The sequence below is a fragment of the Loxodonta africana genome, chromosome 8, assembly GCF_030014295.1.
Source record: "Loxodonta africana isolate mLoxAfr1 chromosome 8, mLoxAfr1.hap2, whole genome shotgun sequence".
Lineage (NCBI taxonomy): Eukaryota > Metazoa > Chordata > Mammalia > Proboscidea > Elephantidae > Loxodonta > Loxodonta africana.
Window position 1 is genome coordinate 120,642,190 of NC_087349.1, and position 17,388 is coordinate 120,659,577.

A 17,388-nucleotide genomic window follows, 5' to 3' on the forward strand; every position below is an offset into this window, starting at 1 on the left:
CGGGAGGAGGTAAAGGACAAGGATATCAGGGTAGTCCTAAAGGCCAGTCAGATCAGGAGTGGACACCCATGCCCTGCCTAGGCTCTGTGCAGAGCTTGTGCTCTATCGCCCCAGGAGGGCTATGTCATGAGAGCTCGGAAGCACCCTGACCATCCCGTGGTGGGTGGGTTAGTGCTGCTCTGGCCCCTGCCCTGTCATCCACCTTACACCTCCCTGCTTTCTTAGAACAGAACGTGGGCTTCAAAACCACTCCTAGACTTGCTGCCCCACCCCTCCCTTTGGTCCAGCAATGCCTAGGCCCCATCTGGCCCCAGCCTGTCCCACATGACTCAGTGGCTCAGTACAGTGATGAGTAGGAGTAACCTCCAATGTTCCAGACACTTGGTCACAGACATCCTCATACCTATGGGGGTCCTGGGGCGAGTGCCCCTTTCAAGTGCCCCAGTGGCCCTGTGGTAGGGTTTGTAAGGCAGGGAATCTAGGGCAGCCTGTGGATGCAGTGGTGTGTCTGGCCATCCCAGGGACAGCGCTGTATCTAGGGCTCCACTCGCCTATCGGCTGTAATCGGATACAGCCAGGCAGCCTTTCCAGGCTAGGTTCGCTGAAGGGGGAGAAGGGGTGTGTTGCAGGGAGGACCACAGGGGGCCACCTTCCCTGTCCTGTCCCTCAGGTTGGAGATCCCAAGCTCTGGCATGGGGCAAGCCCTTGTGCACACCTTTCTGGGGTCTTTACACAGACTACAGAGAGGGTGGGAGTCCCACTCTGCCAGAACCCAGGACCAAGTGTCACCCAGCCAGCTTCCCATTGAAGGATGGGTCAGTTTGAGGTGTTTCATCAGTCACCCTTTCAACTCGAATTCCTCTGGGCACAGCTCCCTGCACAGACCCTGGCAGTCTCTGAGCAGAAGATGGGCCGTACCTCGTACAGCCCAGGCTGCGTCCAGGCCAGGCAGGGGCTTCTCTGGTTTCAGCCCCTGGAGCTCAAGCTGGTCCCTGGGCCACCTGCCCAGAGCTGAAATCAAACAAGGGCCTGGCCTCTAATTGATCAAACAAGGGGCACAGGAGTCAGGCTTGTCTTTGACTCCACATTCATGAGGCAGCCAGCTCAGCCCTTTTCTTAAATGCAAGACCAGGTTTGGACTGCAGTCTGACCTGCAAGGTGGGCTGTTCCTTCCTGCGCCACCCCGCAGGGCCCAGCCCACCTTGCCTGTGAGGGAGTCTGGTGGGCTCTACACAGTAGAGCCAGGGTGTCTGGCCTCAGGCAGCAGTTCTCCCTGGCTGTCTCAGGGGCCCAGGTGGGCGTCCTGGTTGTAGCTTCCACCAGGAAACAGGATTCAGAGCCAAAAGAGGAGCTTCTTTCTACTCTGGGGCTCCCTCACCTGGTTAACAGCAAAAAGAAAGGAGGGTTCCCACCAGACAGCAGGTCAATCTGTCAGGGCAGCCATCTCCCCTGCCTCCACACCCCACCCCCCATCTGCTGGCCCACTTGCAGGGCAGTGAGGCTCTGGACGGGGCCTCCCTTTAAAAGCCCATTCAGCAAACCCACAGGACCATATTAGAATTTCAACAGACATTTTTATCCAGACAAGAACCCCCCAAAACCGAACAAAGTTAGGCAGCAGCTACACACTCGGTCAAATGATTAGCATACAAGAGACCAGATGCACTACAGAGCCCATCACACAGCCAACCCCTCCAGAAGCAGCCCCCACCCTCACTGCCAGACAGGACCCTCTACCTGGCCCAGGGCTGGCAGCAGATCTGGTAACGGATCTCATCCCTTTGGCCCACAGATTCACATCCCGCCCCCCCTTGTGTTTCCCCCGTGTGGGAGAGGGAACTGTTCCTTTCTCCCTGCGGAGGCAGAGCAGGGTAAGGACTGAAATGTCACAAAACCCACCAAGACCCAAAGGCAAGGTCAGCACCCACATTCAGGCACCAGGACTCCAGTGGGCAGGGCTGGGTATGCCACCTTCCAGGGCTATAAAGAGGTGGAGGTGCCCAGCCCTGGGCTGAGGGGCCTCATGGCAGTAGGAAACCAGACAAGCCGGTAGAAGGCCTTTAGCCAGTACAGTGCTCCGAGGGCAGATGGCACATAAGCTGTCAGGAGCTAGGGTCAGGCACAGTCCAGGTCCCACCCCAGCCCAAGCAGTGAAGGCCGGCTGCCTGGCACTTGTGACAGAGTGGGACCTCTTGGGTGATCAAGAGCCAGCATGGTAAGGGAGACAAGCTCAAGCGAGGGGTTCACAAGGGTGACACCATGCTGGTCCAAAATTTGGTGAGACGGCACCAACCCAGCAGGGACTTTGTGAGGACAGGATCCCAAAGGTGCAATTTGAGCTTGTGTCCTCGTAAGCACAGCAGAGCGTGAAATGGGCAGTCTGGGACACGGCACCGCAGCCTGCACAGGATGTACGCACCCCGTTGACAGGCTTCTCTCACTAGCCTGTCTCCAGCATTGGGCAGGCCTCCTGTAGGACAAGACGGGCTCCTGAGCCCCTGGAACCAGAGCGCTCCTCGACCTCTACCCCCAACAGCTGCCTCTGGCCAGGACTCCTGAGCCAGACGGTCTTTCTTCTGAGCTAGGTGCGGGGCAGAGGAAAGCTGGAGACACCTCCCACACGGGAAGATGCCTGGGCCTGCTGAGACAGCCAGGCAGCCAGAGAGGCATATGAAAACTGGTTGAGAGACTGCAGGACACACTGCTTTGATCCGGATGTTCAAGGTAAAATCATATCACAACTCAGAGCAGATGCCTGCCGCCCCCCAGCAGCTCCAAGAACTCTGGGCTGGATTCGGCCTGAAGATGATTTCCAGCTGACCAATGAAAAACATCCCATTTTCCCGGGCCTAACTCCCAACCTGCTGGCTGGAATGGCGACTACCTACATGCTCCTACAAATATCTCTGCTCATCCAAGTCACCTCTGTGGTACTGGATGAAAACGTTGATTAGGGTGGCCCTGCCCTCCAAAGGAAGCCAATCTTCACAAAAACGGGAACAGAACAGCTGTTACCAGCAACCTGTGGTGCTCAGCAGCTGCCTCCTTAGGCACCTGTACCAGTTGCCTGGCTACTGACCATCCCACAGCCGCGTGCCTTGATAGAACATGCCCTGCCACTGGCCCGCTGCCCTGGACTGGCCACTGTGGCCTGGAGAGGCTGTCTCAGGAGAATGTGATCTTTAAGCTTGGCCCCAGCCCAGCCCTGCGGCCCCACTACGATGAGCAAACACCTTCCTGCTTGCTGGAGTGACTTTCTTCTAACATTAATATAATTAATATACAAAAGGGTCAAGAAAGAACTGGTTCTGACCTTCCTGTGGTGCTCTGTTGAAGTTAGGGGCCCATCAAACTCTTTCTGGGGGCAAGAGGGGGTGTGAAAACCCTGTCCTTCAGCATCTGCAGGAGTCATTGAGAGTTTATGGTCTCATTTGGCCCAAAACTATACCTTTGGGGGCCTCAAATTATCTTTCCAGAAATTACAACTTGACATATGAATTTGAACATCCCCCCTCCCCCCCAATTCCTTCTACTACCCTCCTCAGTTCCTCCTAGGAAACTCCCAGAATAAAAAATGAAAAGGTGTCCCCAACTCTGGATCCTGTTCTGTGACAATTTCTTCTTTTCCAGATGCTTTATGGTTCTCATTATGAATGATGGTGCCATTTCCAGCGCAGGGGTCTCTGTTGGCTGGATCACATGATTGCACAGCATGAGTTTTGTTTCCGGGCCTTGTAAGATACAAAGAGGAGTTGAAAAAGGAGGATTCAGGAGGGTGGATGGCCCAGCACATCTCCTATCCCCCAACTCTACACATAACAGAGTAAGTTCTGCAGGGAAAAGGGAGACCTCAGGGCTACAGGCTGCCTGCAGGGGCTCTGGAGCCTGGCACTGTGTCCCCTACCACTGAGGGAGACACTGAAGCAAAGAGAACAATACTGCCCTCCATACATACCTCCAGGAAAACACCTCCATAGCTCACTTCATCAAGAACAAGGTAAGCAAGTTTTCAATGCGAATCTTAGAGCCTTACCTTTCTCACTCGCACCCATTAATACAAACCACAAGTAAGATTCCTGCTGTTAGGCCAGGTATGGAGACCTAGTGGCGCAGTGGTTAAGAGCTCTACTGCTGACCAAAAGGTCAGCAGTTCAAATCCACCAGTCGTTCCTTGGAAACCCATGGGGCAGTTCTACTCTGTCCTATAGGATCACCAAGAGTCGGGATTGACTCCACTGCAATGGGTTTTTTGTTTGTTTGTTTGAAGCCAGGTACAAGCTAAGAAACAATAGTGCAAAGTGAACTGGCTGAATCCCCTAACTCTGCCCCATTCCTGTCTTCCACCAACATTCCCTGCCCACCTTTGCCCTGCTCTTTGTGAGCTGTGTTTACTACAGGAGGGTCTTCGTGAAGACAGACATGATCCCTACTTGGGTGCACAGGGAACTGCTTCCACCACCTTTCCTTATGTCCCCTGGTCACATATACACCCCTAGCCCTGCTTGGCCACCTCCCTCCAATGCAAATGTGTGTGGATGGATAAAGTAAATCCATTCCTACTACTGTTCAAGCAACGGGTCAACAGTCACTATAATGTAGAAAGATATTAGTATCGACCTGAGAGAGAAATCATCAGTGTGAATAATCCTTGCCAGTAAAATACTACTGTCAAAGGGGAATTAACTAGGGGCCCAAGCACCTTTTCAGAAAACCCAAATTACTGGCATCTTAAGGAATTACGCTTAACCCCAGTAATCAGAAGTTGACCCAGCTTCGCCTTCCTGGGGCAGGGTGTGTGTTGTGAAAAGAGCACCAGGGGTGACATGACAACAGGTGGAAACAGCACCTGAGCACACCTGCCATCACTCTGCCTGCCTGGGTCCTGGCACTAACCACTCTGGGCCTGGACACCGCACGGGGGCGGGGGGGCCAAAATCCACCGTTATGAAATATCCCTAGACTTGTTCTTATGGAAAGTGCCTCCAGAGACGAGCACACTGCCACTGTTCTGAGAGGGACGCCCAACAGAAGCCCGGGCCCGCACTCACAGTTTTATAGAAGGCTTTAGACTGCGTTCCCAGCACTTCTGACTTGGACACCAAGTCATCTAGCTTCTCGCCTCGCTCTAACAAAGACTCCATGGTGTTGTGCTGGACAAAAGAAGAGAGAGAAAAGAACTCTTTACTCTGTTCAACAAGCGAACACTGACATTAGCCTCTTGTGGTCAGCTACCAATAGCTTGATAGGTTTGAGTATGGGGCATCTGCAGGAGAGCCTGGCAGGAAAGGACACCAGAGGATAAAGGACCCAGACCTTACAGTGGAGCTTACTCAAAAGCTGCCAAAGGATTTTTTTTCCAGTACTCTATTACACTCTAGCTTCTTCCCCCCCACCGCTTTTTTTAAAAATTTTATTGTGGTAAAATATATACAACAAAGACCTTGCTGTTCTAACCGTTAAACATACCGTTCAGTAACATTAGTTACTTTCACACTCTTGTATCATCATCTATTGCCAGTTTTTCATCAACCCAAACACACTGAAGGATTTAAAGCAAAAGAATGAGAAGTTAACTGCTGCTGTCTGAGGGCCAGACTAGAGGTAGGCGGGGCTAAAAACAAAGGGAGCAGTTAGAGGGCCATGATGAGAGTTCAGGCAAAGACCACAAGGGCCTAAGACCAAGCTGAAAAGTGAACAGCTGCCCATTTGCCAAATGTAGTGCAAAGCTAAAAACAACAACAAAAACAGAAGCAGCAGCTACTCATCAGGAGATTTCAGGTCAAAATGCTGGGTCCAGCTTTCCTCCTAACACTGGCATACCTGGCAACTCTGGGCCTGTGCCAACAGAAGCACGGCTGCCCCCTATCAGTGCACACATTCTGGTTGGCCTCCATGCGCCTGGTTTCTGTCGGCATCCAAGTCTGTGAACCAACCTAATGAAGGCACCAGTAGTCAGAATGAAATGTTTGCAGCCTGGTCCAGACATAAGGTGGGCGCCATTAACCAAGATGGGCAACGGGGAGGAGGAGCCAGGCCTGGGCTGCCTGAGTGGGTCTGGGTTTGAGGGCTCTGGAGCATGGGAGAGATGGGCAATGATAGTTTCAGGAAAGTGCTTTCGTTACTAATAAAACAAATCTCAACTCTGCATGCTTGACCTGTGGCAAGTCCCTTACACCCTCAGTTTTCAAATGTGGTCTACACCCTTCTTGCTTACCAGAATGATTTTGGTTTCATCTAGTTCAGCCTGCACTTTGGTCATGGGGTCAGCTTCTCGCGGGTTCTAGGAAGGAGCCAAAAATAAGAACAAGTCAGGACAGAACCGGCCACCCTGGAAAGATATCTCCCAACAGAGGGAGCAGGACACTGTGCCATTAAAGACCACACCTATTCAAACACACAGCAGAGACAGAGCCCGCCCTGAACTGCAGGGTCCCAGCTCTCAACGCAGTGCCTCTGCATTCTTCAAACAGAAGTTCAAGAGACAACACCCGTGACTGAGGCTGTAGGGAAGTCACCAGAGCCAGAACTCTCAAGGCAGCTGACGTTTCAGGGGCACACACTCTCCTCCACACAACCTTCCTTTAAAGCCCACCTGGTATTTACTAAGATGGTCATCCAGGGCTGCATAGTGGACTGTAGCAGGGGATCCCTGTGGCCAGTCTATCCTGTCAACTTGCTTGGAGAACTCATCTAGTACCTGCAAGACAAATGACCCTCACCAGTAAGCCCACCCTGTGCCCATCCACACTGTAGCACAGGCTTGAATCCAGAGCCTCACCCCAAAAGAGGTGCCCAGGCCTCCCAGAGCCCAGGGAAGAGATCTAATGGCAAGGGGGAAAATCTAAGCTAACGTTCCCCTTTCCAAAAGTTTTAATCATTAGAGCATAAGCTAAGTACTCCAAGAATTAAGAAGTATGCCCAGGCTAAGATGAACTTCACCCCATGGATGATAAAGTTACTTAAAATTTTAAACTACACATTTCCAACTTCTGTTTATCAGGTTATAAATTCCCAAGAAAAAATGGACACTAGTTTTCCAAAGTAATTTTTCAAAATGGGAATTAGGTCCTTCAAAATTTAAGCAGCCACTGGAATTCATGCAGGAAACAAGACAAGGTCTCCGTCTTCAAGCAGTCTGATCAGCACTACACAAAAAACAAGTGTTTAGTGCCAAGCTCTGTGGTGGTGAGTGACATCGGGGAAGAGAGATATGGTAATCGTGAGGGCACCATGGAGGAAGTTAGCCTCCAGGGGGACAGACAGAGGGCACTCAGGGAGGCAGAGGGCAGGTGCCCCAGGGCAGACTGTGGAGCCTGGTGTGGTATCTAGAAGGCACTGAGGGCCAGTGGGGGTCTTGAACTATGACTGGGAAGGTGTGGGCAACAGGACCCTGAGTGGAGGCAGATAAGTCAGGAGGCGGGACCAGGTATGAGATGACGAGAGTGTCAGCTAAGGAGGGAGACATGGGTACAGGAAGGTGAACCCGGGGGTTCCACTGCAAAGGAAGAGACGCTGTGTGACTCAGTGGCAGGCAGAGGAGAGAGGGCAGAGGGGAGTATCAGAGGTGGCTCTAGGGATCCTTGTCTGGACACTGGTGGTTTGAGGAGCAGAAATTAGCACCAGGGAGGGAACTGGGAAAGGGATGTCAGTTGTTGTGTGGTTTAGGGCAGGGAGAAAAGCTGATAACGTGTTGATCTGAAACACAAAGCCTACAGTATACATGCGTGTATTTCACTCCTTGTGACTCACGCACCACGGTCACCCTGACACTACAGCCCACTAATAATGCCCACTGGGCTTGTCCATGTCCAGCATGTCCAACCCAGCTGGACATAAACTCACCTTCTCTAGCAAGGTAAAGGCCACCCGGGAAGGATATTCGCTGTCGGCAATGACCACACCTGCTAGGTTGTCGTTTCGGACATAGACGTGGCACAGATACTCTAAACAGCAAGAGATCAGACACAAAGCGGATGACACAAGGGTTCTGGATTTTTTTATACCACAAAAAAATCAGTCAAAGCATGACAACCCTGGCTCCCACGTTTCAGACTGAATGCAGCCACTGTGACATTCAAGAGTTCAGGAAGGTCTGGGGATATAGTTTTGGGACGAGGTAGGAAAGGCTCCACAGCATGGCACAGGAACACTCTGAGCACTGCATGCTGGAGCACTACTGTCACCCTGGCCCCGTGCTGGTTTAGGACTAGTAAATGCCGAGAGGCCTGCATGCACAAAGCCTGGGTCTAAAGGAGCTCCCAGCTGTGCAGAAAACACACCTACTGCAATACACCTGAGTGGATTTCCAAGTCATATCCTTGAGGTCAGGCCTGAATGCCTGAGGGGACTGCAGCCCTCAAAGGCCCTCTTTTGTGCTGCACTCAAACTCTAAGTGAACCTCAACAAAACAAGAAGCTTCCACTTTCTTAAAAAACCCTCCCAGAGTGGCAGAAAAGGAAGTCACCTTTCACGGCCTCAGGCTTCCATACTATAGCAACCCTGCTCACCCTGCTCCAAAGACAAACAGATAAAGCCCGTATTAGCTACTGCTGGTCAAGGTCTCAAGTGTTACTGTACTGAAGTCATCACGTGATTAAAAAGTGCAGTCTGTACAAGGACTTCTGCAAAATACTCACAGTCCATAAAATTGTTAATTTTCCTTACTTTGAAAGAATTCAATTAACCGTATCTCTAAACGAGGTTTATAACTTACTACTAAGAACCTTCGTGTCCTTAAAAATCTGATTCAAGGTTCCACTGCTGAACAACGAGCTAATAAAAGAGGAAAGGAAGTGATTCTGAATCTTAAATCAGAAAAGGGTGGAGATGAAAACAGGACAAAGAGGGGGAGGGGAGACTAGGAGATCATCACCAATATCCTCCAGATCTTGTTTACATTCCCAGTAAGATCCAAACATGGGGGTCGGACAAATATACTCCCTAGAAACTGGGAAGCTGAGGTCAGTGTCTGGGAAATGAGAAATTGGGAAGGGCAGACACAACCTGAGGGAGAACTGAGAGAATATTTAAATGTTCACGATTCAGTTTCACTTCCGTGAGGTAAACAATACAGGAATCCCTCAAAGCAAATGCATTTTCCGTACTGCCTGGCCTCATAACTGACGTTCATATTATCAGTACAATGACTTCCCATCACAGTGACCCGAGGCCAGTGCAACCATGTGTGAGATGGTCTTTCTGTCTGATGAAGTACATACACCTTTCCTCATCTGTCTGTGTAACACACGCCTCTAAAATAAGCACCAAAAAACCTCCACGAAACCTGAATTATGAAGAGAAAAAATAATTACGTTTTCGGATTCATCATCAAAAAAATCTAAGGAGCCTGGCATGCAGTGTTACCTCAAAAACTCTATCTGGAAATGCTATTCTGAGAGGTCTGCAACTCTAAAGAGAAAAGGAAGACTACAACATGAAGGGTGTTTACTGATCCAAGAAAGTCAGACCCTCACCTTAAGTGAATCCGAGCTTTGAGGACAATTTCACTCCAGAACCCCCAGACTTCCACAGTGGGCACAGAACTATGCACAGGCAGCAGGAGGAGGAGAGGACAGAGGACAAGCTAGATGAGGAGGGGGCCCTGGTTCTCTCAGGAAGTAGCCCTCTCCCTCATGAGGTGACAGATTGTGCTGAGGGCTGTGTGCGGTCTGCAGTGTGGCAGCCCGAGCCAGCTGAGTACTCAGAAGGTGGCTGCTCCTTACCTTGTTCTTTGACAGACGCTCTGCTGCCTTTTGCTGAGCGCTCCACAATCAGCTGACTTGTAAAGGTCATGAACTCCTGAACACTAGGAAACAGAGCACATATTACCTTCTTGCTGTCACCTTGTCAGTAACACAATGGAAAGTGACCTCTGGGCTTACATAGTAAGGAAACATTGATTTTGGTTTCATTCTTTTCCCTCCCAACAAATAATAAAAGCTCTATAAATGAATTTGAATGCACGCATTTACGAATCATCACCATTTAAACCACAGCTGTTTGCTACCTAGCTCCCCAAAACACCCTACCTCTAGACTTCTGGGATATTTTCTACAAGCTAAAATCAATGCAATGTTCTGGCCAGAGCATTACTTGGGAAACCAGTGGAGAAGGAAGCAGTTCCTACTCTTAATTCCCCACTAACTGCCAAGAAGCAGGACAAGTAAAATCGCTCTGGAAAAACACAATTGGCAACAAACTGTTAAGTAGATGCACAGCCAGCTATGACTGTAGCAATAGGAAGAACGTTGGCAATGCCACTCACAACTGCAGTGAGTGATGACTCGGCCCCAGTCTGCATAGGAGGAGCCTGGGGCACCCTGGAAGGAATAGAGGAAAATGCCTTCACCAAGACAAAGAAGTGGGAAATGGCCTGCGGTAGGAGGAGAAAGTCAGCATGTGCCCAACAGGGAGATCCATGTGCAACAGAGCAGTCACAAGTGAGGGTCCAGCCAGAGAAACAGAGGTCAAAAGATACCTCTGACTGGGAAGCAAAGGTTTCAACTGGGAGTCCACAGCAGACCATCAACAGGTTTGTAAACTCCGTGAGACTGCACCAAGGCTCTGCAGGACCGTGAAGAACCCTGATTCTGGCACAGACTGCCCAGGTTGGGTTCCCAGCTCTACCGCTCACTAGGTGGGTAACTTTGGGCAAGTTACTCACTGCACTGTGCCTCATATATTAAATCAGGATTTGTTGTGAGGACTGAATGTAATCCACTTAGCCCAATGCCTGGCACACAGTATTACTTGCTACCATTATTCTCAGAAAATGATACGATCAAAGTAATCCCTTAGAAAAGAAGTCCCCAAATAAAGAAGCCTTCGCAGTAAAACTAAAAGGGGACAGAGTTAAGAGTACGACCGTGATCAGACAAAGGAAGGGTTGCAGTAATTACAAGAGCCTGCATATGAGGGCCGGAAAGGTTGGAAAAGCATCCCAAGTTTTTAAGCTTGGGCCATGGAAATCATGGGGCGGGAAGGCTGGAAGTGAGGAGAGCTTACAAGGAAAATAATGAGCTCAGGTGGAACACATGTTGTTTTAAGAGATGCTAAGAGAGATGTCCCTTTAATGTTGTAGCTCTGTTAATCAAGTGAAGCTGCTGTGGGTAACCCATGCCAGGGAAGAAAATTCCTACAACTGAATCTCTGAGAATCATTAGTATTAAGGGGCAGTGTAAAAAAAACGAATCAGAGGTAGCCAAGCTGGCACCAGAAGTTTCATCAGAGAAATACAAGAACGTAAGGCAGAGGATAGGCACCACGGCAAAGAAACAAAAGTATCAAGAAGACGGTAGGCCAAAAGGACAAGAAAGTTTCAACAAAAAGCAACAGAAGGTGTTTTTAGATCCTGCCAGCAAGCCACTGGTAAAGCATTCCCATAATGAAAACTGAACCCAAACGACAAGTTCCACCAGATTTTGATACAAGGTAGTAACAGATTCTGACCCTGTAGGGGTCTAAACTTACCAGTTTAGAATATCTGGGAATCTGCACTGTTTCAAAGTCCCTTTAAAATTTTTATACAACAAAAATTTGAAAAACACTGAGTACGAGACAGTGCTCTAGAACGAAATAAGCCTTTTACGAGCGAAAAAAGGGTGATTCCTTCGGAGACCGAGGAACTGGCCACGCTGGAATCCAATGCGGGAGGCCTCCCCCGCGACGCCGGGCCTCCCCCGCCCCAGGTTTGCATTGACCTGGGCCTGCACGACAGGGTCCGCTCACCTGGACCTCTGAAAGAAGCTGAAGGAGGACACGTCGTACGCGGCTTTCAGCAGCACCGCCTTGGGCTCGCCTTTGTACAGGACACTGAGGCTGTACAGTTTCATGGCGCCGGCGCCCCCGGGCCGCCCGGCCGGCCACGGGACCCGCTCGCAGGGAGCAGCTCGGCCGCCACCCCGGCTTCCCAAGGGCTGCTGACGGGGCGGACGCCGGTTTCCTCCTCCGGGCTCGGGGTTCACTTCCGGTTCCGGTACTGCGGCAGCCGCTCGAAGCCTAACGAAAGATTTTCTTCTTGCGTCCCGGATGCAGAAATAAGCGGCCGGAAACACGCAAGCGGGGCGGGGCGCGGCGGGGCGCTGCGCGTGCGCGTTGGTATGGCCCAGCCACCGAGCGTCGGTCGGGTCCCGCTGAGGCCGTTTGGTGGGGGTACGGTGGGCGCGTTGCCGGCTCCGTCCACTTAGGCCTCGGAGCTGTTGTCTGAGGAATGAGAAGACACTGCCAGCTTTATAGGGCAGAGCAAAAACTTGGCGGCTTTGATTTGTGGGCGACCTGCCTTCCTGGGAAGTTTTTTCGAAATCAAATCCCCTTTTGAATGCCGGGCCGACTTTTGTGTTCTAGGGGATCCTCCAGGGATGTGAAGACATGCCTTCAATTTCAGACGCCTTCCACCTGCCTGGCGTGAGAGCGAATCCCTCAGCATGGCCCTCACGGGCGAGCGCAGCTGGGGCCTGTCCACATCTGGGAAACGCGATAGCCCGACACAGCAGTGATTTCGGAGGCAGTCTGCCGACCTCACAGAATAGCAGACCTCGCTTCGGAAAAGGGCAGAAAATTCAGTTCCATACCTCAAGGAGCAGCTTGATGCACACTCACCTGGAAAATACCTGCCTTCTACTTGAGGTGGTGAAATAATGCATTATAGATGAAAGGGGGCGGATGTGGCATAGTTCCCTGAGGATACCACATCTTGCCCATTTCTTGCTTATTAAATGACATCAGAAAGAAACCGGCAAAACACACACACGTAAAAGAACGTTGGTCTTTGAAAGCGTAGCAGTATGGTTACACAATCATTATGCCACAGGGAATCAGGCAGTCAGATCTGAAATGATGAGAAATGGATATTATATTTGGGAAATCAATAGCATGACTAATTACTCTAACTCAGGGTTTCTCCTCTGACACCATAGACATTTTGGTCGGATCCTTCTCTGTTGTGGATGCATCCCGTGCCCTGTAGGCAGCATCTCAGGCCTTGTAACCACTAGATGTCAGCAGCTCCCATTCCCCAGTTGTGGAAACTAAAAATGTCCGCAGACATTGCTGAATGTTCCCTGGGAACAGTGGTTTAAATATTTCTGTGGCTGAAGGAAGGTCCCTTACCACTTGCCTTTTCACTCAGCACCTCCCTCACCAATGCTCTTCCCTGGGTATCTCGAAGTGCAGAGGGTGGAAAGGCTTTTCCACAACTCCTCCACTTTGGTGCTGTTAAAACAAAAATCATATTAAGGCAATAACAGAGCCTGATTGAAGTTTATCTAATGTACAAATTGCAAATCAGGGTAACATTTTGACTAGGGAGTCAAAAATGTTCCAAAGAAGAAAGAACTTCCAAATATAAACTTTTTATTGTGCTTTAAGTGAAAGTTTACAAATCAAGTCAGTCTCTCACACAAAAACTTATATACACCTTGCTACATACTCCCAGTTACTCTCCCCTTAATGAGACAGCCCTCTCCCTCCCTCCACTCTCTCTTTTCATATCCCTTATGCCAGCTTCTAACCCCCTCTACCCTCTCATCTCCCCTCCAGGCAGGAGATGCCAACATAGTCTCAAGTGTCCACCTGATCCAAGAAGCTCATTCCTCACCAGCATCCCTCTCCATCCCATTGTCCAGTCCAATCCCTGTCTCAAGAGTTGGCTTTGGGAATGGCTTCTATCCTGGGCCAACAGAAGGTCTGGGGGCCATGACCACCGGAGTCCTTACAGTCTCAGACCATTAAATCTGGTCTTTTTATGAGAATTTAGGGTGTGCATCCCACTGTTCTCCTGCTCCCTCAGGGGTTCTCTGTTGTGTTCCCTGTCAGGGCAGTCATCAGTTGTAGCCAGGCACCCTCTAGTTCTGGTCTCAGGCTGATGTAGTCTCTGGTTTATGTGGCCCTTTCTGTCTCTTGGGCTCGTAATTACCTTGTGTCCTTGGTATTCTTCATTCTCCTTTGGTTCAGGTGGTCTGAAACCAATTGATGCATCTTAGATGGCTGCTTGCTAGCGTTTAAGACCCCAGACGCCACTCTTCAAAGTGGGATGCAGAATGTTTTCTTAATAGAGTTTATCATGCCAATTGACTTAGATGTCCCCTGAAACCATGGTCCCCAAACCCCCGCCCCTGCTACGCCAGCCTTCAAAGCATTCAGTTTATTCAGGAAACTTCTTTGCTTTTGGTTTAGTCCAGTTGTGCTGACCTCGCCTGTATTGTGTGTTGTCTTTCCTGTCACCTAAATTAGTTCTTATCTACTATCTAATTAGTGGATACCCCTCTCCCACCCCCCCACCTGTCTCATAACCATCAAAGAATATTTTCTTCTCTGTTTAAACTATTTCTTGAGTTCCCAAAGATTTTTTATACCCCATTTGGTCGGCATTGCCATGGAAAATTGGGCCAGAGTAGAACTGATAAAACAATTTGTGGTCATGAAGGGTTCCATACAGTATTGTCTTGAGGAACAATTAAAATAATTACTGATTTACCCTAAAATATAGCTCCTAGTCTGATCTTTGTAGTTCCTGTTGAAACTGCACATAGATAATTCTTTTAAAAAAGCACAAGGCCTATGCCAAAACGTTCTTTACTCATTAATCTGGATGATTATTTGACTTACAGGTGACTTTTAGGAGACCAGGATTCTCAAGTCTCAAGGTTCAAAGATCATCTTAGGGTGATAGCTTGGGTGGGTCACCTCAGCCTCCATGGATTCAGAAATCTAGATTCCGTGAGAATTAAAACTCCACTCCTCAGTACTAAACATCATGACATCATGATTCTCTCTCTACCGCCTGAAGCTAGAGGATCTCTGATGCCACTCCATTTTTACATTGTGCAACTGTTCTGTAAGTCTGAAATTACAAAGAAGAAGGTTGTGGGGGAGGGGTGCTTATATTCCAATACAAGGATCCACAGGAGTGGGTGGGTGCAGCTCTCTGGAGCCCAGGCTTCCCCTGTATGTGCTGGGTCCTGGAAGAAAGGCTTGTCTGCAGGCAGAAATGGACCAACGTGCCCCCTGCCCAGGCCGTGTTTTAAGTTCACTCCTACTGGGCCCAGCAAGCACCCACCCGCCTTTGTCCAGCTCACAGAATGTCCCAGCCCTGGCTGCATATAAGAACCTAGGAGCTGGGTAGAAGCCAAACTAGGGCATACCCCTGGAAGGCTCACCCACTAGTTCAGTCAGCCAAGGCCAGGGTAGCAGGACTGTCTTCACTCTAAATGTGAGCCTCAGCATGTTGTCAGGCCCCCGTGCCCTGACCAGTTCACCAAGCTGAGGAGCTCAGACTTGATGCAATCAACTGGGTCCATAAATAAATCCACAGATCCAGGAACACTGCTCACTGCCATATTCCCTCCAGGACCCACTGGGTCCCCCATGCCACAACTGCAGCAAGCCGTGGCTCTGGCCATCCAAGGTTTTGAGCTCTGCTGCAGACTGTGAGGGAACAACGGGGATCAGCGCAAGGGAGGGACAGGGACAAGGATCCCAACAAGGTTCACCAGGTGCAGTGATCAGGAAGGAGTCACAAATTAGGAAGACAAGAGGCAGGTATGTGAGGCAGGCACCCCCTTTTTCTGAGAGCTACCTCCCCTGCAGGGGCTTCCCCAGCAGTCAGCTCTGTAGGAAGAGCCCCCTTCCCAGCTCAGGGCTGGGGCTGCACGCGTAACCCACGCTGGGCCGGTGCAGGGATATGTGGAATTGGGACATGGTCATCAGGGCCGGTGGCTTGCCCTGGCGGTGCTACTACCATAGCTGTGGGGTCGCTGTGGCGCAAAGAACGGAGTCTTGCAGAGCGGCAAAGATGCAGCAAACAAGCAGGCAGAGGCGGGCTGACCCGCTGGAGAGGGGCCAAGCCCAAGCCCATTGCTGTTGAGTCGATTCCGACTCAGAGAGACCCCAGCGGACATTGTAGAACTGCTCCACAGAGTTTCCAAGGAGCGCCTAGTAGATTCCATCTGCCGACCTTTTGGTTAGGGGCCCTAGCACTTAACCAGTACGCCACTTAGGGTTTCCTGGAGAGGGGCTGAGCGGAACATATTCTTGGGACAGGTCCTGCTGCAATGGAAGCAGTATGCCTTGGTGCCTCAGAGAGGCCCCAGCCAGTCAGCACAAGCTCATCCCCTATTGCCATAGCAACGAGTTTACTGCCGGGCACATTGCGCGGACTCAGCCAATCAACGCAGGCCATCACCCTGACGAGCACTTGTTCCTGGACAAGTCATCCAATCAGAGTAGCGTCCAGGAATCGCGTGACCCCTTCCTTTCGAGGACAGACGTTTCTCTCTGAGCAGTGTGATTTGCGCAGGTTTCAGAAGTTCTTGACCTCCAATTGGTGTAAATACAAAGAAAGCAATGGTTAAACACGGAAGATAAAATACGTGTGTTTATATTAACTCCCTCTCAAATTCCCTTCACTTGAACGGCACAGAGACAAGAAGACTAGGAGGAGGACAGTAACAAGCGGAAAGGGGCGAGGCAGATAAACAACTGAATGACTGAGCGGACGGGAGGTGGAAGCTCGCGTCTAGGAAGGGCCGAAGAAGCGGGCGGAGCCCTAGAGGCTCCAGCTGTCTCCTCCACCGGGCTCCGCAGTTTCTTCCCTCGGGAATGTACCCCTCTTTGCCCCAGCCCGGGGAGGGATGGAGGCGTTTCCTTTGGGGAAATTGAATGGCACAGAGAAAAGACTTAGATCCTACCACTTCTGAGATCCCCAGCAAAACCCCTCATCGTTTAAAGTAGACCGTGTTGGGTAGATATGCCCTCTCAAGCCTCAGTGACCTTATCTGGGAAGTAGGGATAATAATACTACCCCTGCCTGCTATACGAAGACTGTTCTGATCGATCGATAGGGTGAATGCAAAAGTGCTCTGTGAATCGTAAATGCTTCAATCGATACTAGTTATGACGGCAATTGCTCTTACTAATAAATACATTGCGTTTCCTTAGAAATAAGCAGGAAATGCACAAGATCTATATGAGAAAATAATAAAACTTGCCTGAAGGACATAAAAAGAAGACATAAGTAAATGGGGTAACATACCATATTTCTGGATGAGAAGATTTGATATTATAAAGTTGTCAGTTCTCTAAAATGAATCCAGATATTCATAAATTCAGTGCATTTCCAATGAAAATATCAACAGCATTATCTTGTGAAATGGAATGAATAGATTCTAAAATTTATATGAAAGAGAAAAGATACATGGTGAAGAAAACTGCCCCACCAGATACTGTTTTTGTTGTTAGCTGCTGTGGGGTCAGCCCCGAACTCATGGCAACCCTATCCATCATGGAACAAAACCGCTGCCCAGACCTATGCCATCCCCACGATGAGCTGCAGATCAGACCATTGGGATCCCTAGGGTTTTCGCTGGCTGAGTTTTGGAAGCACATCACCAA

General features: G+C 50.1%; 1 protein-coding gene across 2 annotated transcripts; it reads right to left on the reverse strand.

Moving 5' to 3' along the window:
- Nucleotides 1-1,554: 1,554 nt before the first annotated feature.
- YKT6 (YKT6 v-SNARE homolog) lies at nt 1,555-11,919 on the reverse strand. Of its 2 annotated transcripts, none has more exons than XM_003418607.3 (7): nt 11,728-11,919; nt 9,723-9,805; nt 7,843-7,943; nt 6,593-6,697; nt 6,215-6,280; nt 5,049-5,150; nt 1,555-3,731 (listed from the first exon to the last, which is right to left on the reverse strand). In XM_003418607.3, exons 1-7 carry the CDS (start codon nt 11,829-11,831, stop codon nt 3,696-3,698), a joined length of 597 nt encoding a protein of 198 aa, XP_003418655.1. In that variant the 5' UTR covers nt 11,832-11,919; the 3' UTR covers nt 1,555-3,695. The 2 variants fall into 2 exon arrangements, with proteins under 2 accessions (XP_003418655.1, XP_010596571.1); XM_010598269.3 differs by lacking the exon at nt 11,728-11,919 and adding an exon at nt 11,470-11,702.
- Nucleotides 11,920-17,388: the final 5,469 nt, after the last annotated feature.

Excerpts from the sequence above, each read along its gene's own strand:
- YKT6 (XM_003418607.3), bottom strand. The coding sequence starts at position 11,831 with ATGAAACTGTACAGCCTCAGTGTCCTGTACAAAGGCGAGCCCAAGGCG. Across the intron at positions 9,806-11,727 it reads AGCTTCTTTCAGAGGTCCAG|TGTTCAGGAGTTCATGACCT; the intron begins GTGAGCGGACCC and ends TCTGTTTCCTAG. Across the intron at positions 3,732-5,048 it reads CTAAAGCCTTCTATAAAACT|GCCCGGAAACAAAACTCATG; the intron begins GTGAGTGCGGGC and ends GTATCTTACAAG.